Genomic DNA, 26159 nt, shown 5'->3' with positions numbered 1-26159 from the left:
TGTTTATGGAAGGTGAGTACAAAACTTTAAGCTGATTTTTACCTCTTGAAGGAGTTAACATTTTTAGAATTGAAAAAAATAATGTTTTTACCTAATGAACCAATTCCGTAGTTGTCAATATCAGGTTTTTTGTGCTAATTTGAGTTTATCTCTCTTACTACTGAACGTATTTGGTGACACTTATTCAAATAGTTTCTTTAATTCATAGAGTTTATCGTAGATGCTGATGGAAATAACAAAAGACTAACATTTGTGTGAGTTCCTGCACTACAGCAAGACAAACATGATTCTTGAGCTCTGTGCTAATATTAATTAGAGTATGAGAGATACCTGTTGTTTTTGTCTGTTGTAGAGGACACCTCACACTCTAGTCTGGGCCAAACTAAAAGGATACCCGTTCTGGCCCGCAAAGGTAGGATTCATATACAACCTTAAGTATTACTGGCAGCACACCTGAACACCAGCATATAGATATTGTCGTTGTGATAGGACTTAAATACTTCTGCATTGAAAAAACATCTGAAGAAGAAATTTCAGCAATTAATAAATATCTAGAAGAGATGTAACCTGTTTCCATAGAAACGAATAGCCATCCAATAGATAATACCCAAGTCAGACTCATCAATCTCATATGATAGGAAGCTTGTGTAAGATCGTCTGGTTGATTCTTATAATCACATTATTTATTTTGCGTGCGTTTTTTCATGTGTAGGCGCTAAGAGAGGAAGACGACCAAGTGGATGTTAGATTCTTTGGGGCTCATGACAGGTAATAATTTCAACATTGTACCAAAGAAGTATGCTGAATTCAGTTGAAAGTAGGTACACCTATATATGTTTAAAAGTATGTGTGTGGATGTGGGTGGGTGGGGGGGGGGGGGGGGGGGGGGGGAGGGGGGCGAGATATATATAAGAGCAGGGGCAAGGAATCCCCCTACTTTTCCAGATTGGTGGCACAATTTTTCAAGGTATGACTTCATCAGGGCCGTTATCAGAGTTTTTGTGATTTTTTTTAACAGTCTATTTACAATCTTTAGGAGGCATTTTAAACATCAAACAATTGTCCATCTTTTGGACAGAATGAATGTTGTTCAGCTCCAATCATTTAATACCTTGTTAAGACATCACCACATCAGTGTAGATAATTACCAGGTAAAGGAAAGTGGTTTTTAACCATGTTTATAATGTGTGGTGGTGCTTAAAACTTAATGCAATAAGGATGTATTATTCAAGGAAGAACAAAGTACAAAACCAACTGCAGCTTTCTGTATTTAGTTTTATGTTCAAGGTACCATTTTTATATCCATTCCTAAGAACACAAATCATGAAATTCCGTAAAAAATGAAAACCTAAAAATTGAAATGATTTTTCACTTAAGTATTCATAAAATTCCTTCAAGTCTTTGAACAAATATTAATTCAGACATCATATCTTTACCAAAAGTTTGAGCCTGAGGACAAAATGTGAATTTAATTTAAGCATGATTATGGTTCATGAATATGGGTTCAGCTGTTTTATGATGAATATGAACTTTTCTGAGATGAAAGTCATTCTGAGACATCATAGTGTGTTTTGAGATGAAGAATATCAGTTTTCTTTTATAGATCATGGGTTCCCACATCACAGGTCTACATGTTATCTAAAGATATCCCGACACCTGCGAAAAACAAAAGAGGAGGATTTGAAAATGCTATGGAAGAACTGGAAATACACATCAGGAAAATAAGGTACTGGTGCCTATTAAAATTTCATTTTAATAGAAAATAAGGAACTGGTGCCCATTAAGATTTCATTTAATAGAAAATAAGGAACTGGTGCCCATTAAAATTTAATTTTAAATAGAAAATAAGGAACTGGAACCCATCAAAATCTCATTTGATTAGAAAATAAGGAACTGGTACCCATTAAAATTCCATTTTAATAGAAAATAAGGAACTGGTGTCCATTAAAATTTCATTTTAATAGAAAATAAGGAACTGGTACCCATTAAAATTTCATTTTAATAGAAAATAAGGAACTGGTGTCCATTAAAATTTCATTTTAATAGAAAATAAGGTACTGGTGCCAATTAAAATTCCATTTAATAGAAAATAAGGAACTGGTGTCCATTAAAATTTCATTTTAATAGAAAATAAGGTACTGGTGCCAATTGAAATTCCATTTAATAGAAAATAAGGAACTGGTGTCCATTAAAATTTCATTTTAATAGAAAATAAGGTACTGGTGCCAATTAAAATTCCATTTAATAGAAAATAAGGAACTGGTGCCCATTAAGATAGAAAATTAAAAAAAAAAAGGATGACATATTTCCATAAATTTTTTTTTAGTGGTGTTTTTCTCATAGTAAAAAAGCATGATAGGGAATCTGCAAACAAATGCCACTGTAATAAATTAAAATGTAAACTATTTTGATAAGTGTTGCTTTTCATAGTCTGTGGCAAAATAACTTAACAGTATAACATTTATCTTTCCAATTTGCAATAGCCTAACATCTCTTTTTGTTTGCAGGGAAAAATTCGGAAATTTTGAATATGCAAGTTTTAGGATGCCTTACGATAAAAATCATGTTTACTTCCACAACAAGATGAAGCAGCCATTTAGGAAAGGTCGGCAAGCAACAAACAACTCAAAGTTCTCACCTAAACCCAAATCATATACAGTTAAACATGTTTATACAAACAAGAATCCTTCAGAAAGTCCAACGAAGGCAGAGAGACAGTCAGCAATGCTGAAAACAGCTGATGCTGTCCGAAGTAAATATAACACTATGATAACAACACGACGCATTACTGCTGAAGCTACTCAAAGTGGCACAGAAACTGTTGTTGCAACATCAAGTTCACCAAAGAAAACCGACCTTGGAATCGGGCAGACAAATCGTATCCAGGTTTTGCCATCAAAAGTTTCTCCAAAGCAGGTTGGTCAAGCAATGGTCATTCCTACCAATCTGATAAAAGTGGTCAAGCTCCCCTCATCCACAGCAAATACAATTATTGTTAAGCAGGGAGATATTGAGAGGAAAGTGATTATCAAACAGCCAGAAAACCAGTCTAAGGTCAGTATTGTTGACAAAGTACAGGACAAGATTAAACAAATGAATGCAGATAGACTTGATGTGGAAGGTGAAGAAGGAAGTGCATCACAACCAAAAACAGAAGACACCAACAATCAAAGTAGTCGTGATATTTCTGCAATAAGTGATAAAAAAATGAAGTCTGACAATACAGAATCTGTTAGAGATCCATTGATTTCCGAAGATATTTCCGATGAGATTTCAAACGCAAATGTTACATCAGATCACAGTGACAAAATGGACACTGATGACAGTGTTATAGAGTCTGACCACAACCAAGATAGTAGTATGTCGCCCTCTAAACAAATCTACCTCACAAATCTACAGAAGACAATACAGTCGTGCAAAGAAAAACTAGGTTTGAGTGATGATTCTGTTCTGTCTGCGGATGAAGTTGATGATGATGACGATGATGATGAAGATGAAGATTTACACGATCAGAAAGAAGAGTGTGAAAAAAATGATTCGTGTGATGCAAATAAGAATAATAGTATTTCAATGGAAACTGACATTTCATCAGATAAATGTGTGACAGTGTCCTCAGCTGATAATTCGACAGAAATCAAAAGTGATGAAGATTCAGGAAGTAATGTTATTGATTCAGCTAGTACTGATCAACCAGAAACGGTGAACACAACTGAGGCTGAAAAAATGGAGACAGAATCAGAGAGTGTGGTTAAACAGATACAAACTGATGAGGATGAGGGTAGGACCCAGCCACCAACAGATCAAAAACGGGATCAGACCAGTGTGTCAAAAGACAATGAGAAAAACAGACAGACTGTGGAATCAAGAAGTACCCCACAGAAAGAGAATTCAGATGATTCAGTTGAAAGTGAAGGAGTTCAGAATTCAGAGTGTTCTTCTGATCTTGTGCAGGAAAGTGATGATCATATGAACAAAGACATAATAGAGGAAAAGAAAAACAATAATACAGATGAGTCGGCTTCACCACAGAAAAACAGTGTGCTAGAATCAACATCCAAGCCAAAAGGATCAGATTCTAAAGACACAAGTGTCGCAAAGTTGAGTACTTCTCTGATGGAAGTTGACAATCAATCCAACCTTGTGACAGAGGTGGAGAGTGACTCTGATACTGACCATTTGGTCATGGATCTTTGTGATGGTGAAGATCTATCTGTAACGACATCAAAATCTGAAACTCCAGCTAAACACTCTGTGTCCCCTCCTGTAGTAAAGTCAAGTACTGGTGCTAGTGATAAATTCAAACAGATAGACTTGACTGGGGTCAATAAGGTTGTGATAGTGAAACAGTCTCCCTCATCGGGAGCAAACACTTCAAAGTCTCCATCAAGCTCTGTTGCCAAACCTCTCACTTCCAAGTCTCCTATTTCCAGGTATGTTTATACTGTATATATAAAACCTGTCATTGCAGTTTAATATCTACTAATTCGTCCATTAGTGATAAATAAGAAAATATTGTATAAGTTTGATGTTTAAACTGAAATACAGAATAAAGTTTTAACAGATTTCATGTGTTTAGGATGAATGTATCTTTAGGCATAAATGAAGATTTTTATGCAAAAACTAATAAGAGAAAGCCTTTGTGAATGTTTTTTTATTTGTACAGAAGAAAGTCACAGAAATATTGACTATTGACACTGATATGAGGGTTATCAATAATAATATTAGTCATTGTATACAGATAATCTCATTGACAGCTGCTTATACAACGGATCAGCTTTATGTTGACACATTCAGCTAAAGACATTAATAACGATGTCCATTTCAATTAACTAACAAATATCAAAATAACTGTTTCCGATTCAGACAAATAATAAATTTTCAACTGTCATTATTTAGTCGAAACATTCCAATCTACACTTGATAATATCAAAAGAAAGTTTGCAAATATAGTGTGACCTATAAGTTATAAAGTGTAATCAATTTGATCGATAATTACCTTCAATTGTTCTGATGAAACCATTGCATTTGACTTTTATGAAAAAAGTGCTTTTTCACTGTAGTTAATTCTAGGTGTGTTTGTAATACAAAATTGTGAAAAATTATATTGTTGGTAATTAGGAAGTCCCCAGCTGTGTTTGGCAAGCGTGTCCCATCTGCAGAGTTCTTCCAGAATGCTGTAGAGAAGACTATGGGATCACCAAACTCCAGGATGGATAAACCCAAAGAAACCCAGCAAGAATCGATAGAAGACTTAAGCTCCAATCCCGACTCTGATGTACCTGCTCACTCTGAGATCATCTCAAAGTTTACTAAGAAGGTAATGTTCACAAACTCCAGGCTAACTCTGAGATCATCTCAAAGTTTACTAATAACGCAAGGTTCACAAACTTCTGGCTCACTCTGATATCATCTCAAAGTTTACTAATAAAGTAAGGTTCGCAAAGTGCTGGCTCACTCTGTGGTCATCTCAAAGTTTACTAATAAAGTAAGGTTCGCAAAGTGCTGGCTAACTCTGAGATCATCTCAAAGTTTACTAATAACGCAAGGTTCACAAACTTCTGGCTCACTCTGATATCATCTCAAAGTTTACTAATAAAGTAAGGTTCGCAAAGTGCTGGCTAACTCTGAGATCATCTCAAAGTTTACTAATAACGCAAGGTTCACAAACTTCTGGCTCACTCTGATATCATCTCAAAGTTTACTAATAAAGTAAGGTTCGCAAAGTGCTGGCTAACTCTGAGATCATCTCAAAGTTTACTAATAACGCAATGTTCACAAACTTATGGCTCACTCTGAGATCATCTCAAAGTTTACTAATAAGGCAAGGTTCGCAAAGTGCTGGCTCACTCTGAGACATCTCAAAGTTTACTAATAAGGCAAGGTTCACAAACTACTTAACTCACTTTAAGATCATCTCAAAGTTTACTAATAAGGCAAGGTTCACAAACTACTGGCTCACTTTAAGATCATCTCAGAGTTTGCTAATATGACAATGTTCACAAACTACTTAACTCACTTTAAGATCATCTCAGAGTTTGCTAATATGACAATGTTCACAAACTTCTGGGTAACTCTGATATCATCTTGAAGATCAGAAGAAAGGTAAGGTTCACAAACTACTGGCTAACTCTGATCTGTTAGATATGACAGAAATTAATTATGTCCCCCAAACGAAATGTGGGGACATATTGTGTTTGCTCTGTTTCTTTTTTATTATTATTATTTCTTCCACTTTTCTGCGCCGGCTAGGTTTCCGATGCATTTCTCAAAAACTGTTACATGGAATTTACCAAAACTTTACACACATATTCATACATACGAGGTGGAGTGCGGGCCACTTGAATTTTTCCAATCGGTCATCTGAGCGGTCATCTGTGATCAAAATTTGGCCAAATTTTAGATATTGTCTGATTTTCGTAAAAATTGGTATAGATGTATTAGGTGGCACTAGGAACAAAATGGCGGAGTCCATTTTTCATTCGGCCATCGAGCGGTCATCTGTGGTCAAAATTTGGCCAAATTGGTGAAAATGGATATATATGTATTAGGTGGCACTAGGAGCAAAATGGCGTAGTCCATTTTTCATTCGGCCATCGAGCGGTCATCTGAGCGGTCAGCTGTGGTCTAAATTTGGCCAGATTTTAGATATTGTCCGATTTTCGTGAGAATTGGTATATATGTATTAGATGGCACTATAGGAGCAAAATGGCGTAGTCCATGTTTGGCATGACTGCAGGTCTGATTATTGTGATCATTTACTGCTGAAGGGGTCGTTTGGGGGACATTTGCAATGGTACCCATTACAATTTGCACTTGTTACACCTACCATTGTATTAATGAGTGTACTTCAATCATGTTCCATATATATTGTATTGGCATTTTATCATCTCTATTTTTAACAAAATTGTAAATGTCATCAATCCTTAAAAACAAAATTCACAAAAAAGAAGCTTTGTGAGCAGACGTCCATCTTACAAAAAAGTGCATGAAATTAGATGTTTTATCCATTGTTTATGCTCTGTAAAGTGAACATAGGCTTGCCTTTTAACTGGTTTTGTCGTTTCAGTTAATGGGATCAATACAAGGAACCTTTGAGATGATGTGTAGCGAATTCATTTCTCAGGAACTTCAACCTAAGGTATGCTGGTTTTATTTAACACTTTTTAAGTACATACTAATAAAATTTACATATATACACTTCTTCGATTCAATGCTACACAAAACTGTCATATTTACTTTTTCTAAGGAATCCAAAACTTGTAGATACTCTCCTGGGATGCCTTGATATACCGACAAATGTCATAGATACATTTCTTGTATACCTAAATACCCACAGCTGTCATAGATACATTTCTTGTGTACCTAAATACCCACAGCTGTCATAGATACATTTCTTTTATACCTTGATACCCACAACTGTCATAGATACATTTCTTGTGTACCTTGATACCCACAACTGTCATAGATACATTTCTTGTGTACCTATATACCCACAGCTGTCATAGATACATTTCTTGTGTACCTATATACCCACAGCTGTCATAGATACATTTCTTGTGTACCTAAATACCCACAGCTGTCATAGATACATTTCTTGTATACCTAAATACCCACAGCTGTCATAGATACATTTCTTGTGTACCTTGATACCCACAACTGTCATAGATACATTTCTTTTATACCTTGATACCCACAACTGTCATAGATACATTTCTTGTGAACCTAAATATCCACAGCTGTTATAGATACATTTCTTGTGTACCTAAATACCCACAGCTGTTATAGATACATTTCTTGTGTACCTAAATACCCACAGCTGTCATAGATACATTTCTTGTGTACCTAAATACCCACAGCTGTCATAGATACATTTCTTGTGTACCTAAATACCCACAGCTGTCATAGATACATTTCTTTTATACCTTGATACCCACAACTGTCATAGATACATTTCTTGTGTACCTTGATACCCACAACTGTCATAGATACATTTCTTGTGTACCTTGATACCCACAACTGTCATAGATACATTTCCTTTATACCTTGATACCCACAACTGTCATAGATACATTTCTTGTGAACCTAAATATCCACAGCTGTTATAGATACATTTCTTGTGTACCTAAATACCCACAGCTGTTATAGATACATTTCTTGTATACCTAAATACCCACAGCTGTCATAGATACATTTCTTGTATACCTAAATACCCACAACTGTCATAGATATATTTCTTGTGTACCTAAATACCCACAGCTGTCATAGATACATTTCTTTTATACCTTGATACCCACAACTGTCATAGATACATTTCTTGTGTACCTTGCTACCCACAACTGTCATAGATACATTTCTTGTGTACCTTGATACCCACAACTGTCATAGATACATTTCTTTTATACCTTGATACCCACAACTGTCATAGATACATTTCTTGTGAACCTAAATACCCACAGCTGTTATAGATACATTTCTTGTGTACCTAAATACCCACAGCTGTTATAGATACATTTCTTGTATACCTAAATACCCACAGCTGTCATAGATACATTTCTTGTATACCTAAATACCCACAAATGTCATAGATACATTTCTTGTGTACCTAAATACCCACAACTGTCATAGATACATTTCTTGTGTACCTTGATACCCACAACTGTCATAGATACATTTCTTGTGAACCTAAATACCCACAGCTGTTATAGATACATTTCTTGTATACCTAAATATTCACAGCTGTTATAGATACATTTCTTGTATACCTAAATACCCACAGCTGTCATAGATACATTTCTTGTATACCTAAATACCCACAACTGTCATAGATACATTTCTTGTGTACCTAAATACCCACAGCTGTCATAGATACATTTCTTTTATACCTTGATACCCACAACTGTCATAGATACATTTCTTGTGTACCTTGATACCCACAACTGTCATAGATACATTTCTTGTGTACCTTGATACCCACAACTGTCATAGATACATTTCTTTTATACCTTGATACCCACAACTGTCATAGATACATTTCTTGTGAACCTAAATACCCACAGCTGTTATAGATACATTTCTTGTGTACCTAAATACCCACAGCTGTTATAGATACATTTCTTGTATACCTAAATACCCACAGCTGTCATAGATACATTTCTTGTATACCTAAATACCCACAAATGTCATAGATACATTTCTTGTGTACCTAAATACCCACAACTGTCATAGATACATTTCTTGTGTATACCTTGATACCCACAACTGTCATAGATACATTTCTTGTGAACCTAAATACCCACAGCTGTTATAGATACATTTCTTGTGTACCTAAATACCCACAGCTGTCATAGATACATTTCTTGTATACCTAAATACCCACAGCTGTTATAGATACATTTCTTGTATACCTAAATACCCACAAATGTCATAGATACATTTCTTGTGTACCTAAATACCCACAACTGTCATAGATACATTTCTTGTGTACCTTGATACCCACAACTGTCATAGATACATTTCTTGTGAACCTAAATACCCACAGCTGTTATAGATACATTTCTTGTGTACCTAAATATTCACAGCTGTCATAGATACATTTGTTTTATATCTAAATACCCACAGCTGTCATAGATACATTTCTTGTGTACCTAAATACCCACAGCTGTCATAGATACATTTCTTGTGTACCTAAATACCCACAGCTGTCATAGATACATTTCTTGTGTACCTAAATACCCACAACTGTCATAGATACATTTCTTGTGTACCTTGATACCCACAACTGTCATAGATACATTTCTTGTGTACCTTGATACCCACAACTGTCATAGATACATTTCTTGTATACCTAAATACCCACAACTGTCATAGATACATTTCTTGTATACCTAAATACCCACAAATGTCATAGATACATTTGTTTTATACCTAAATACCCACAGCTGTCATAGATACATTTCTTGTATACCTAAATACCCACAACTGTCATAGATACATTTCTTGTGTACCTAAATACCCACAAATGTCATAGATACATTTCTTGTGTACCTAAATACCCACAAATGTCATAGATACATTTCTTGTGTACCTTGATACCCACAACTGTCATAGATACATTTCTTGTGTACCTAAATACCCACAAATGTCATAGATACATTTCTTGCGTACCTAAATACCCACAAATGTCATAGATACATTTCTTGTGTACCTTGATACCCACAACTGTCATAGATACATTTCTTGTATACCTAAATACCCACAACTGTCATAGATACATTTCTTGTATACCTAAATACCCACAACTGTCATAGATACATTTCTTGTATACCTAAATACCCACAACTGTCATAGATACATTTCTTGTATACCTAAATACCCACAACTGTCATAGATACATTTCTTGTATACCTAAATACCCACAGCTGTTATAGATACATTTCTTGTATACCTAAATACCCACAACTGTCATAGATACATTTCTTGTATACCTAAATACCCACAACTGTCATAGATACATTTCTTGTATACCTAAATACCCACAACTGTCATAGATACATTTCTTGTATACCTAAATACCCACAACTGTCATAGATACATTTCTTGTATACCTAAATACCCACAACTGTCATAGATACATTTCTTGTATACCTAAATACCCACAACTGTCATAGATACATTTCTTGTATACCTAAATACCCACAACTGTCATAGATACATTTCTTGTATACCTAAATACCCACAACTGTCATAGATACATTTCTTGTATACCTAAATACCCACAACTGTCATAGATACATTTCTTGTATACCTAAATACCCACAACTGTTATAGATACATTTCTTGTATACCTAAATACCCACAACTGTCATAGATACATTTCTTGTATACCTAAATACCCACAGCTGTTATAGATACATTTCTTGTATACCTAACTACCCACAACTGTCATAGATACTATTCTTCTGAATTTAACTGCTATTGGCAATTCTGTCCTTATGTAACACAGAACGTGACAAAAGATCTGCAGGCTGAGATACAGAAGATGCGATGGGAACAGCACCAACAGATTCTGGAACTCAAACACAACTTCCGTAAGTCATGGAACACTTGAACTAGTGGTATGGAATTTCAAAAGTGCTGTTTATAATACAACTGATATTTTGTAAAATATCAGACGTAAAATATCAGACACAATTTATTCTACACAGCTTATGAATATGTGATTTCCCTTACAGAATTGACCATGGCTGAAATGAAGACTTGCTGGGAGGCAGAAAAACAGAGAATTGTATCAGAAATAAATAGCATGAATAGCAAAGACAAGGAGAAAGCCATCAATGAAACCAAGAAAAAACAATGGGTAAGTCTATACAATGGGTGTGTCTATACAATGGGTGTGTCTATAAAAAAGGGGCGTGTCTATACAATGGGTGTGTCTGTACGATGGGCATGTCTATACAATGGGTGTGTGTCTATACAATGGGCGTGTGTCTATACAATGGGTGTGTCTATACAATGGGCGTTTGACTATACAATGGGTGTGTCTATAAAAAAGGGGCGTGTCTATACAATGGGTGTGTCAGTACGATGGGCATGTCTATACAATGGGTGTGTGTCTATACAATGGGCGTGTGTCTATACAATGGGCGTTTGACTATACAATGGGCATGTCTATACAATTGGTGTGTCTATACAATGGGCGTGTGTCTATACAATGGGTGTGTCTATACAATGGGTGTGTGTCTATACAATGGGTGTGTCTACACAATGGGCATGTCTATACAATTGTTGTGTGGGTGTGTCTATACAATGGGTGTGTCTATACAATGGGCGTTTGTCTATACAATGGGCATGTCTATACAATGGGTGTGTCTATACAATGGGTGTGTCTATACAATGGGTGTGTCTATACAATGGGCGTGTCTATACAATGGGTGTGTCTACACAATGGGCATGTCTATACAGTTGTTGTGTGGGTGTGTCTATACAATGGGTGTATGTCTATACAATGGGTGGGTCTATACAATGGGCATGTCTATACAATAGGCGTGGGCGTGTCTATACAATGGGCGTGTCTATACAATGGGTGTGTCTATGCAATGGGTATAAACAATGGCAAGTGTCGAGTCAATGGGTGAACATAAACAATAGGTGAGTATAAACAATGGATAGATGTAAACAAAGGGTAAACTCTGGGTAAATTTAAACAAAAGGTAAGTCTTGACAATGGCTGAGTTTGCATGAATATTTTTAACTTCAGTTGTGAATCAGACCAATTTGTAATATTTATTTACAGTTCATTTTTTCTTGGTGCAAGTGAAGTGTCGCTTTGATAACAGTGGTCAACTTGAATGAATAACTACAGCAAATGTACAAGATAATACGTTTCATTTAGTGCACAGGGTAATGATTTATATCTGCATGTAAATCTCGGCCAATTTGTAGGTAAAGCTTTTCCAGTGGAATTAACTATATATGATTTTTAATTACTGTATGATCCGGAGAATGACCATAATGTCAGTGAGGTAAAGTACCCTTAATGACACACAGAGAATGACCATTATGTCAGTGAGGTAAAGTACCCTTAATGACACACAGAGAATGACCATTATGTCAGTGATGTAAAGTACACTTAATGACACACAGAGAATGACCATTATGTCAGTGATGTAAAGTACACTTAATGACACACAGAGAATGACCATTATGTCAGTGATGTAAAGTACCCTTAATGATACACAGAGAATGATCATTATGTCAGTGATGTAAAGTACACTTAATGACACACAGAGAATGACCATTATGTCAGTGATGTAAAGTACCTGTAATGACACACAGAGAATGACCATTATGTCAGTGATGTAAAGTACCCTTAATGACACACAGAGAACGACCATTATGTCAGTGATGTAAAGTACCCTTAATGATACACAGAGAATGGCGATTATGTCAGTGATGTAAAGTACCCTTAATGACACACAGAGAATGGCCTTTATGTCAGTGATGTAAAGTACCCTTAATGACACACGGAGAATGATTATTATGTCAGTGATGTAAAGTACACTTAATGACACACAGAGAATGGCCTTTATGTCAGTGATGTAAAGTACCCTTAATGACATACGGAGAATGATTATTATGTCAGTGATGTAAAGTACACTTAATGACACACAGAGAATGACCATTATGTCAGTGATGTAAAGTACCTGTAATGACACACAGAGAATGACCATTATGTCAGTGATGTAAAGTACCCTTAATGACACACAGAGAATGGCCTTTATGTCAGTGATGTAAAGTACCCTTAATGACACACGGAGAATGATTATTATGTCAGTGATGTAAAGTACACTTAATGACACACAGAGAATGACCATTATGTCAGTGATGTAAAGTACCTGTAATGACACACAGAGAGTGACCATTATATCAGTGATATTTTTTGTTGTACCATATCAACCTTTGACCCTGATTTTGAGTAAAAAGGACTCTAAAATCATACGTCTCTTTGGGGCTTAAAGTTTTTCCTGGACATTTGATTTCATGGATAGACAAAGCTCAATAAATCTACTTTACTAAATTGCAGATATGGACATAAGAATTTACATATTAACAGGACCCATGAAATTAATGAAAATAAAATTCCCTTGAATGATTTTACAGTATTTTGCTGTGTGACCTTATTGTGGGATAAACATGTTATCTTACACTTTGTATTACATTGTAGTGTGCCAGCTGTGGTAAGGAGGCAATATTCTACTGTTGTTGGAACACTAGTTACTGTGACTACCCTTGCCAACAGGCCCACTGGCCCAAACACATGCCCACTTGTATGCAGACCCAGCAGGCACAAGCTGCAGCCAATGAAAAGGAGGCAGCTGACAAGGACAACCAATCAACTGCACCAGCTTCAAGTGTTAAGGCCAGTGCACAAGATCAAGAACGAACGGTGGACATTTCTGTTAGTAGTTCCAAGTCTGTGACCGGGAACCTGGTGGCCACTGCCACTGTGAAACAGACCACTCCGGTGTTGGGAAGTGGAGAGAGTCCAATTGATGTAGAGGTAAGTATATATACCAATAATACAACTTTATTTTGCCATGTGGAATGGCACTATTTGATGTTAAAACTGAAATAACGTATATGACCTAATAAGGGCGTGAGGCAAGGATAATTGAAGGCAAGGGTGCCCTTGATAAGACTTTAGATTTAGAAGTTTTATGAAACTATATATTATATGTATGGAGCAGACAGCTTCCAGTTCAACTGAGAGTAAGTAGAAATTTGAAACAGACTATAGCAGAAATCCCGTGAAGCCACTTGATGTCATTTAAAAATCAAGTCAAGACAGAATATTGTCAGGTGAAAGTGATTTGAAAGTCATTCAATCAAAAATTATGAAAAGTTATATTGATGTAGCCCAGGCTGTTCTTGAAAATACAAGTGTAGATGTGCACAATGAGAACATTTAACATTCCATGAGTAGCGCCAGCGGCTTGCACAGTGATATAGACGATGCTGGTGATTACTATGACCAGTGTTCCTCAGGAATCTTAATGGTCTGTGCTGATGTGATTGTATCCTTGGGCAAGACATTACTGCTCTGAATGTATGTGATGGGTCTAGTGTATGTTCTAACTACTTTGTTTGGTATGAAATGATAATGGGGGTCCTTTTAAGTGTACATGGTTATGGCACACAGAAGAATACAGATATTTGTCACAATTTTGACAACAGGAACAAATGTTTAAAAAAACACTACTTAAATATACGTTAACAAACTTACTCAATTACATGAACTGGAAAGGTTTTATTTTTATTAACATTAGTTTAAATTTGAGGTCAGGTTTAAATGAACTAAAAAAGTGTGAAAGTTACAAGTGGTAGTCATCAGCTACTATAATTATTACTGTATCTAGATTTAGCCTTGAATGTTAAGACTAATATCAAAAATTGAAATCTGTAGATGGAGAGACCCCGACCCCAGCAGTGGGACCAGCCCAGTGTCCAACCCATACGTCAGGACTGCTCGCCCTACATACATGCTCCTCCCTCTAGTGCTGTACAAGTACCGCAAGCTGGACTCCAGTTCACTTCCATTGTACCCACTCCTGGGACAGCCTCTCCAATTAACCAGGTATGTCATTGGGAAAAGACCTCCAATAACAATAGACCAATATCAGCTTCATTTGTAGACCTGAATTGATTACTGTCTGGTAGATATCTGGGTATGGTTATAATTTTCCTGTTATCTGATTAGGAAATTGACCTACTTAATATGCATGATCTAATTGTCAATAAATTGCTTTTTACTTTGATGTGATAATGAAAAACTAGAATGCATCTCAGTGGCTCTCTACTATCTGAAAGTCATCAGAAAAGTAGAATGATGAAAAAGCTTTCAGCAGTGATTATCACTGGTAATTCTTCTGGATATTGATTAATACTGTCACTAACTGCAACAGCTCATTTCAACCCTCTATGCAAATTTCATCTTTGATGGTTTTTTGTAAATTCATAGAATTTTTCAGAAGTTTGCCATTTTTTGGGCAGGAAAATGTATGTAACCTCTTAAACCACATTTTACAACAGGAACAAATGAAGAAGAAGCAAACATGTCATGGTTGGTCAGAGCAGAGTATGGCAGAGGCCTACAATGCTGTGATGACAGGTGGTATGTCTGTTAACAAGGCAGCTAAGGTATTCCAGGTTCCAAGAATCCGTCTAGCAGACCGCATCGCTGCACTCGGAAAGGTGATTATTGATCAATGGTGATAACTGACTTATATCAGAGATAATTAAATAGTTATATATACATATATTGTGTCAGAGATAATTTAATAGTTATATTGTGTCAGAGATAATTCAATAGTTATATTGATATTGTGTCAGAGATAATTCAGAGAAAATAAACACGGTTAACTACAGTTAATGGTTGTATGTTGTTACAGGCGGCACAGTTGCCACCAGGGAGTAACGGTCAGCCGATTCCACAAGGCAACTGTAATCCACAGATGATGTCTGGGAACATTGTGACAAGTCAGCCCATTCTGCAGTATGTCCAGTCTCCGCAGCCCATCATCTCCTTACCGCCTAGCTCTTTACCTGTCCAGCAGTTTACACCACAGGTAATTAAGTGTATAGGTGTAGATCATTTTTGTGATCTTTGATAAGAGACCTGGTTCAGTGTGGCAATTACTATACATTTGTCTGACTGTTCTTTATTTCAGATCCATAAATTATCTTAAAATCCAAGATTCTAAAAACTTCGAAATTTTATTTGTATTGGTACACTGTTACATTTTTCAGTTTATAGATGTCAGTTTGAAAAGTCAATTTTATGCTCAAAGAATGAAACAAAAGGGACAGTTGTTGAAGGAACATCATGTATACAGCAATGTATTAATTACAGTTGACCACAACTGAATTAATTCGTGAACAGTTTTATTTTTACAGTATGCAAATCTCTAGTATGTTTTTTTTCTGTAACTATTGAACATTTCCATTATGTTTACAGATGGGGATGCAGACAGTGCAGGTTCAGGGCCAACCAACACCTACTGGCCTAGTGCAAAACCAACAGGCTATTGTCCAGAATCGCTCACTTGTTCAACCCAATAGTTCAGTCCTCTTCCCAATGAATGTTGCTGGGGGTGTGATGCCCGGCAACCTTGTTTTCTCGCAGTCTGGTCCTCGTCCATATCAGTTACCAAGGCCCTATTTGGGTCTGTGAAGGCCCTCTTAGACCATCTTACTGCAAATGTCTGGCAGTTTTGTTTCTTCCAGATTGACCTACTCCACATTTAATGCCAAGGCCCTATCAGAGTCATTATAGTCCCTCTCACAACAGATGCTTGGCTGTCTTATTTTCTCTCAGTTTGATCATAGGCCATACCTTTTTACTGAGGCCCTATAAGGGCCTGTAGAACACATATCTGATATTATAAACCATGTCAGTTTAACCTAAGCATTACATGTCCACATAGTTCTGAATGTTAGGGTACATTGGAAAAAAAGTCAGAATGGTTAGTAGCTTGTGTCCAAATGTGAATGTTAGTTCAGTATTTGTCTAAAAACAAAAAAGTGTTCATAAACTGAAATCAAAGTTCAATACTCCTGTCCCTCTGCTATGCACAACAACAGAAATGCAATGTTGATCTGTGTTGTGATGTTACTCAAATATGAAGCTTGTGTATACCTTGTATATCCTGTGTATCTAGTTTCAAAATGTCCTTGGTTTACACCCCCTCCGCCCATATACTAAAGACACTTGATTAAGCTGCTCTTTGAATTTAACTAGGTTGCACTGGAAATGAATTTCACATAATGTTTTATAGAATCTTACTTTGTTGCCATTATGGTGTTATGTTGTTGGTGCTAATTTTATACAGTCATGATGGACACGGCGAGCAGTGTTTACGGAATTCTATAGTGCTGATAGTGAGTTTTCACTGTTATATTATGCTCCTATACTTTTAAATCTGACATGTTAATACCTGTGTGTGTTAAGCCAAAGTCTCAATGCTATATGGATCAATATACAATGCAGTTACAACCAAAAATATCATTCATGTTATGAATTATTGTGAAAGAAATCTTGTTCACACAATCAAAAATGATTTGACAGTTTAATTTTGCTATGCATAAAATACAACCTGTGAGTTTGAACAGTCGTTGGCAGTATACCAGTTACTGAAAAGGATGTTTGTTGGACAGTGATCATCTGTCAAAATACAGTTGCCATGTAACCCAGCTGATAAATAGGATATGTAAGAAAGATGATATGTTGAAGACAAATGCTTTGTGTCAGAATCTTGTTACACAGTAGTAATATTGGATGTGAAATTTTATGGCCCGTAAGTTTACTTTTTGAAGAAAACAAGGTGATGTCATTCCATCATAAGATCTATTTTTGTCCCATGATTCAGTATTTGTACCAAGTATTATTTTCATTTTATTGTAACAAAATTTAAAAAATGAAATGTGAAGTTTGATAACAGAACTGCAACATGTGGGATATGAATTCTGGGGTAAACTATTGAAGTCATTTCATTGCTACTGTCTGCCAGGATTAAGACCTTGTCAAAACTCACACAATGTGACTTCAGGTCCAGATGCTGAATGTTATTACAGGTTGTGTACGAGTAGGTGACACATCAATGTATAAGAAGTCAAGTTATACTTTATCTCAATACAAAATGAAAGTTTGTTTTTGCTTTTCAGTTTTTATCCTTAAGTCAAGCAAAGGTAAATCTCAGCCTTTATTAAAAGAGATTTGTTCTCTCTCTCTTTCTCTCTCTCAAATGTGATATTCTTTTAAGGATATGAAACTAAAACCAAATGATTTGATGAAATCAACCAGTTGTGTCCTATTTGGACTGTGGTTGATGGTATGTCAGGATTTTTATGTTTACAAGTGTGAGAAGCAGTGGTATATCATGGGGTACCATATATTTATATATATCTGAATACCTTTCTCAAAGGTTGTATGACTGAAGGCACTATACTGAAGTGAATTTAGGCCTTTTAAAAATAGTGTTCATGATGTTGGTTTCCTTACTCACATTCATTTAAGATGTGTTCATTTTTTTTCAAAAAATCATCACTTCATATCATTTAAAAAATGGCTGTTATTTTTCAAATTCTATGTTACCAATAAACAATACAGCCTTCATTGAATATATTTGGTCCTCAGAAGGGCTCAGGAATTTTCAACAAATTAGATATTTATGAATGTTAAGGTTATACTTTGGAAGAATTTAGAGCAGTTTTTGAAAACATGAAATATACAGAAAAAAAACAACCCTGAAACAGAAAAATGCAATTGCTAAGAGCTATTAATATGATATACTTTATTTTTACAACAATTGCGAAACAAGTTCTACCAACTAACTGGCATATTAATCCCTATTGTTGGCCTTGATGGAAGTGCACCAGAGGTCTTATTGTTTGAGAAAACTGGAGTATCCAGGGAAAACCAACTAATCAGGCAGGTGACCCCATACCTTTTGACATCCATTCTGGGAACCCTGGACAGCTAAGTGAAGTGTGAGTGGGTCACCACGGTGTCACCCAACCATCTAAGAACTAAGAGCTATTAACAGTTATAATGAGCATTCTGAAAACTTCATGCCATATATACATAAACATTTAAGGATTTTAGTGAGTGAAATGAATAAAAAAAGTTACAGTTTACGGTGTATGTAAATTGTGTGCTATTCAGACACTGATTTGTCTTGTCATAAGGTAAGGGGTATATGTACTGATGGGACAATTTCAAAAGCCCCTGCAGGGACAAAGTTCCCATCACATGGTCCATACTCAAAACATGGAACTAGGTGATGGAGACTGTTGGATTGAGAATTTAAGCTAAAATACACTAGACACATCAGTACAATTTTAGGAGAGAGTTAAGATTATCTTACTAGTCACCGCTAGTGGGAATTTCCCTGGAGCCAGATGGTAGAAGGCCAGTTTTGAGACCAAAACTTAACTACTTCAAACCCCAGCATTGGTAGAGTGTTTTTATTACTTAAGCTATACAGTTTAGTTATTTCCACTACAACTGCCAAAATTTGTATTCTAAAATCTCAAGTGTTTTTAAATTATTTTTGGCTGTCAAATTTTGTCAGTACATTGCAACCACATTTTTCAGCCCATTTATAACAATTAGTACATTTTTACATTCTCATTGTGTACAGTTAAAATCTTATACATGACAATCTGTTACATTTTTATCATAACCATCTGTATCACCAGGTCTATGCTTTGTATTGATTTGTAAAATTTATGCTGTTTTTGAATCATTGAATGTGACTATCAGAAATTTGATAGTGCAAGAAAACAGGAGTAAAACTGTTTTAATGATTGTGTAGTTGTTTGTTGTTAATTATTAAATTCAAATTTTATTTAAAGTGTGGACAGAAAATCATTTGTCATTCACTATCTTGACAAAAATGTGCCCATTTATATCCTTTTTATAGTTCTATGGTGGTGTTATCTGACCAGTTGATTGAGTGTGTGACTAAGATTGTACCCGCATGGATATGGTTTTAAACTCTTAAAAAAAAAGTTTTAGGCCATAAAAAACAGAGAGTCAGGTGATAAATCTTACCTGCCCCACCTGTTAGTATTCACCAAGGAGTCTGCTTTTGTCACCATTTTCCATATAGCATAGTAGACCACATGATTCCCCACATTGAGTGTACCATTTTAACTTGTATTAATTTTTCTTTCTTTTTTTTTAAATAATATTTAACAAAATATCAATGCAACATATTAAATTCTAATTAAAAAAAAATATGGGACTGTAGAAATTTATTTCATCAAATTTTCATTAAAATGTGTACCTGAGGTAATTAAATTTGTTAGTGATCTAAAATGTACTAAAGTGCTCTGTAACAGAGCCAAGCCAATGTGCATAATACACTTTGGTTGTGATAGGCCTTATCAGTAAACAAATGGATGACAGATCTGTAATGTCTGTTAAATCGAGGTGTTGTTACAGAAAACACCTAGAGGCTACTCATCAACTTGGCATTAGAGATTTAACCACTTTTCGTGGCCCTGCTGTATTTTGTCTTTTAAAATCTTATTCCAATTCAGTATGTTTCCACTCTGATGACATCCTGTCTGTGGAATTTTCATCAATCTTTACCCACAAAAATAAGGTATCAGTGTATGTTGTACTATTTGGAATTATTCTATAACAGTCTGAAGTCTACTGATATAAGTCTATAGAATGTTAGAGTAATTCGGACAACTTGAGATTAGTGATTGGGATGAACATGGGATAACACTTGTGACCTTCTCAAATATGATCTTGATTTGAATCCTGATTAAGGGCAGAAAAAGTGGCTTAAACACTAAGAATTTAACACTTTATACTTTCAATTATCTGGATTACTTGGTAAACCATTTCTGGCCATGATCAATTGCTGTGTTTCAATGTTATCAGTTCTTGACAGAGTAATGATATATTGGTCATTGTGGCTGTTATTACTGCTTATTTTCATTGACAACCTGTAGTTTACTGTAAGCATACATATATTACCAGTAATCTCACATTTTGCTTTTTGCCTAAAAAAAAGAAGAGATTTCTCATATTAGACTATATTTCTATATTTGCCTGTTTTTGCTTAGTTCCACTCCACCCCCCCCCCCCCCCCCCCCCCCCCCCCCCCCCCCCCACCCCTCCGACCCCCTTCAATTGAAACAAATTTTCAAAAAGAATAGAAATTACATTTTCTTCCCAACCGCAAAGCATGACTGGCTAAGATACGTTTTGTAGTGCTTGGATTCATTTCATATCACAATTTTATCTACAGCTATATATAAAACGTCACTTAAAATATGTTCATACCTGTGTATGTGTTAACAGTATAAAACATCAAACATGGCAGTATTTCAGCAGATTTTATTTGATGAAATTGTAAACAGAGAATCTATGTCATCATTAGTTGTACACATGAGGGTGTTAAAGTCCTTCGTGATCGTGTCTAAACCATCGCTTTAAAATCAGTATTAATGCTGCCAGGAACTCCAAACACATTCCAACAATGGTGAAAGCAAAGGACCAGGCCAGTTGTACTGAGGTGTTGGAGCTGTAGATACATACAGCCAGCAGGATACAGCTCACTGTAACAATATAGATACAGATACAGGTGTACTGAAGTGTTGGAGCTGTATACAGCCAGCAGGATACAGCTCACTGTAACAATATAGATACAGATACAGGTGTACTGAGGTGATTAATCAGATGTACTGGTAGATAGGGGTATATAAAAACACAAACACAGGTTTGGGCCAAAAGTAACCAATATTTTATTATTATGTAATATTATGTAACATTACAAAATTATATATCTGTGGACAACACAGTCCACAAATAATGAAATACTGGTCTTCTGCTAAGAGACAAATACAACTAATAACTACAACATAAAAGATCTAATCTAAAGGGATGGGTGGGATGGGTGTTTATCATTCAGGGTTCTAAAGCCCTGTCAGTGCTGGAGGTGGGACCTGGTCACTCCACAGTGCTTTGGAGACTGTGGCTGGGCAGGTCAGTGCAGCAGTGTAACCTCCAAACCTCCTTGGTTGTCATTGGCTAAACCTGTCAAGGTGAGGAGGTTAATGGCTGACCATACAAATCCCCATTGTAAGCACAATGTTTCTCAATGGTCCCATTGCCCCAAACTTGACATGCCAAATGTTAGCCCTGACCCCCGGATAACCGACCTGATAAAAGTTGGGGCAATCTGACAAGAATGACCCACCATCCCACCTCATTAATATTGTATTAATTACTTAATACCTACTTGGAGCTGTATACAGCCAGCAGGATACATGTTACTGTACAATATGCAAAAATTAAACCAGCAATATTGTATTTGAGACAATGAAATTGAACCATGTGATTTATAAAATGTAGCAGGGACAACGAAAGGTTACCTTGTACCAAGCTTGTAATGATGACATCCAGGTAAATGACATCATTGTGAGTCTGGTCTACAAAAATATATAGCAGTAGCAGGATTGTTGACATGATACCAGCAAGCAGACCCAGGGTGGCAAACGCTCTCGTAGCTAACAACCAGCCTGTAACAATACAACAAATCTGTCTTCTGAATTGCAGATCAAGTTGAAGCAGTACTGTCTTATCCTCACTGTCGTTTTCCCGAATTTAAAAAAGACGGAAAAATAAGCATATGGCAAAATATCGTCTTCTTAATCTATAAATATATGCATTATATGACAAAACGTGTTCTGCTTCAGTATCAGTTTACATTATTAGTGATGCAAGGTTTAGAAAATAATTGTTTTCACACAGTAAGCTGATGTAGAAGAATTACAAACCAATTCCAATTTATTATCCCGTACTTAAGATAAGCCCACTTTTGTCTTTGATTCAGTTTATCACTGTTGTAATTGTTTTATTAAATATGTTATCCTTCAGTTCTGTCAATACACATACTGAGAGTGTTAGTCGAAATAGAATGACACAGTTACATATATTTACCTGTCACCAGTAAATCCAACAAATTCAAAGCTTATTACATAGTATAGACTTTAGAAAACTTTACAATATTGGGACCGATAACAGGTATAAATCTGCGACTTTGACTTTTGGCATTCAAATTTGAATAATTTCTAGGCTTCATTTCTTCAATGGAACATTATAATTTTGCAGGGAGAAATATACACTGTTATCCCCTATGTCTGGTCCTGAACAGAAGCATTTATTATCATTGTCATGACCAGCATTGATTCTTAATTCCAAATCACAACTTGTTTTGTAAAAAAATTATTTTTGTTTCTAGTAATAAGTCATACAACTTAACTAGGTCATGCTGATTAAGCCCATCAAGTTTGAAAGAAAGAAATCTTTAAAATGAGAGGAGATCTCGGCACACTAAGATTAACATTGTAAAACATTACAGTAGTGTGGTATCAATTCTGCTATTTCAGGAACACATAACTTCATGCCATGGCTTAATTAAGACTACCATGTTTGAACAGAATTGGTTGATAATTGAGAGAGGAGATCTCTGAATAAATTTATCATGGTGAAATAATTACGGAAAGAGCACTATATATTTCAAGTAGTTTTATCCTGACAAGGTTAACACTTACACAACAAAGGCCAGTACACTTTCCATATACAGTTAAATCAAACTGTACTTCTTAGAGAGAGAAAAAAAAACGTAATTCCATGTCATAGGTAATTAAGCTTACCAAGTTTGAAAGTGACTGGTTGAAAACTGATCTGGACATTATTAATATTCAAACAAGGGGCAGTAACTCTACTAAATCAAACTCATGTCATGGTGTTTCAACTTACCAAATTTCAAAGCAAATGACTGTAAACAGGAGATTTCAGCTAACAGATCAACAGACAATGCCATATCATTATATGTCCCGTCAATATTATTTTTGCAATTTAAAAACCAATATAATTAAATTTACATTAAAACTTTCATTTGAACTCATAGTAGTTAACATACCATTGTCCACTTTCACAGGTCCACATGCATCATCCACACATGCACGCCAGAGTCCGGCTGTAACATGTGAGGTGAGAGCATCTCCAAATGGTGTTGGCAAGGTCACATCTGACGACGTCCATGCCGTAGTGGAGAATCCAACCAAGGTCACAAAGAGTGATGTCATCATTAATAGCAACGTTGTGCGTACATATTTTGGGGAAAGATCGGGACCCGGCATTTGTCAATTTTTTTTATACTAAGCTGCAGGAGAGTGGCACAGTTACAAACTTTATGTATATACCTATATCTGAAGCCTGTTTAATCTTCTCTTATTTGCGACATAAACTCCCAGATTTGTTTTCTTTGTTTGACAATAACATATACTGTTTTTACTTGTGTAGAAGTCACAGAAAGCTGTTTTTCAATTTCTGAACAAATAATTCCTCACTAGTTAGCCACATCAACAAAACAATCCAAAATACAAAGAATAACAATTAAGATAAAGTTATATATACTCGCAAGAAACAAAATAACTCAAACTTTCTTGACATATCAGTTCCTAGTCTTCTCATTAATGAAAGTTCTTGACCAACATGTTGATATCAAACACATCAGAGCTACAACGTCTTTAAGCAGATGCTGTTGCTATCATACAATAAGGATTCTCCAATAAAAGACCAATAATCCAGTTATTCCATGAAGAGTCCACAAACCAAGAATGTAAGATTTTGAGATTCCGGATGTGTAGGTCCTTATTGACGTAAATGGCACGACTGACAATACCTAAGTAGTATTAACATGCAGGCATCTGTGCATTTTATCACATTATCTGAGTCAGTAAATAGCCTGCATGCCACTAAATGGCCACAGATGGTTTGACCTTTGACACCATCATCATTCTGTTTCCTTAATTATTATAGTAAGAGAAAAGCAAATGCTCAAGTGTTTATTTGCTTGATAAAAACTTGTTTTAAAAATATTGATTTTCAATTTCTGCAAAAACTTCAATGTAAAGTAAATTTATGATTGGTTTGTTTGCTGGGTTTAACGCTTTATGAAAAGCCAGGGTCACTTTGGGGCAGGGTCTTCTGGTGAATACCTCACTGAACAACATACAAGAGGCCCGTTACATGCCATCTAGAGAAATCAGAGTAAAATGTCTTGCCCAAAGACACAAACATGCCAGCGCTTTGGACTAGTTCATTTCTCAGCTTGCTGAGAGACAAACCGAGGTGTATGTAGAACACTGCTCTACCAAAAGGGTTATTGCTGCCCCTTGCATTTTGATAACCAGAATTCTATCTATGTAACCAACATACTATATTTCCAATAGCAACCCTACACTACTGTAGAAAAGAAGTTCTTATAACACAACCAATAGAAGATTAGAGTGTGACGTTTCGATGGCTTCATGGTCACCTTCGTCAGACAAATGACTAGTGTGAAGTATACGAGATGGTACAGAATTGACTTACTTTTTCCACTGTGCTATAATCCTTTGTACACGTGGTCAAAAAATAGTGTGATGAGATGGTAATCAGGTTCAAGACAAAACAATTTACACCAAATGGCAAAAATATACTGTAGTCTACAATACTGCCAAAAGCGAAGAATTTTGAAATTGCTGATTATTTTCTAACCACTGATCCAGAATGTCAGGGCTTGTAATGCTTCATCGTCAACCTTGATTTCAGCTATTCTATCCAATCTGGATGGAAGTGTGGAGGTCTTAAGGAAACTGGAGGGCCCAGAGAAAATCTGGTGACCCTATATCTGTCCTATCAGGGAATATACCTTGGTGACGAGTGTGTTATCTACTGTACAATCAAACCACCACTCTCTAAACCAGCAATGTCTGTAATACTGCCCACATTCATTGATACAATCAGAGATGTACACTAGCATGTTGTGATACACTGGTGCACTTAATACAGGCCTACAACATTCAGAGTCATACAGATTCAAAATTATTGAAGAAATATCATCCAATCACAATTCCATTCATATTCTTTTTTTTTGTATAACAATAAGGTCTATATTTCAAAATTTAAGATCCTTTTGGCATGTGCAGCATTGTAATACTACAACCATAATAATCAATTTCAACATGACGAGATAGTGCGACAGTTACCTCAGTTGGTAGAACATCGGACTAAATCTTCATGAGAAGATCTG

The 26159-nt window shown here is 35.8% G+C and overlaps 2 protein-coding genes across 4 annotated transcripts in view; one reads left to right on the top strand and one right to left on the bottom strand.

Moving 5' to 3' along the window:
• LOC132544809 (MYND-type zinc finger-containing chromatin reader ZMYND8-like) overlaps nucleotides 1-19864 on the top strand; it is a 58456-nt gene extending 38592 nt beyond the window's left edge. For all 3 annotated transcript variants that reach the window (XM_060208457.1, XM_060208456.1, XM_060208455.1), the window contains 13 exons: nucleotides 353-412; nucleotides 713-768; nucleotides 1604-1726; nucleotides 2508-4430; nucleotides 5119-5317; nucleotides 7067-7138; nucleotides 11003-11087; nucleotides 11232-11356; nucleotides 13724-14059; nucleotides 14963-15133; nucleotides 15589-15750; nucleotides 15948-16124; nucleotides 16514-19864. In XM_060208457.1, the coding sequence (XP_060064440.1) occupies nucleotides 353-412; nucleotides 713-768; nucleotides 1604-1726; nucleotides 2508-4430; nucleotides 5119-5317; nucleotides 7067-7138; nucleotides 11003-11087; nucleotides 11232-11356; nucleotides 13724-14059; nucleotides 14963-15133; nucleotides 15589-15750; nucleotides 15948-16124; nucleotides 16514-16729 (3705 nt within the window). In that variant the 3' untranslated portion in view covers nucleotides 16730-19864. The remainder of the gene's footprint in view (nucleotides 1-352; nucleotides 413-712; nucleotides 769-1603; nucleotides 1727-2507; nucleotides 4431-5118; nucleotides 5318-7066; nucleotides 7139-11002; nucleotides 11088-11231; nucleotides 11357-13723; nucleotides 14060-14962; nucleotides 15134-15588; nucleotides 15751-15947; nucleotides 16125-16513) is intronic.
• A 1608-nt stretch (nucleotides 19865-21472) lies between these two features.
• Nucleotides 21473-24222, bottom strand: LOC132544805 (uncharacterized). The gene is made up of 3 exons (XM_060208450.1): nucleotides 24003-24222; nucleotides 22450-22596; nucleotides 21473-21633 (listed from the first exon to the last, which is right to left on the bottom strand). The coding sequence occupies exons 1-3, from the start codon at nucleotides 24220-24222 to the stop codon at nucleotides 21473-21475; spliced, it is 528 nt and encodes a 175-aa protein (XP_060064433.1).
• Between the last annotated feature and the right edge of the window lie 1937 nt (nucleotides 24223-26159).

The sequence above is a fragment of the Ylistrum balloti genome, unplaced genomic scaffold, assembly GCF_031769215.1.
Source record: "Ylistrum balloti isolate Yb309-2 unplaced genomic scaffold, AGI_CSIRO_Ybal_v1 Utg369810, whole genome shotgun sequence".
Classification (NCBI taxonomy): Eukaryota; Metazoa; Mollusca; class Bivalvia; order Pectinida; family Pectinidae; genus Ylistrum; species Ylistrum balloti.
This window is presented reverse-complemented; position numbering and strand designations above follow the sequence as displayed.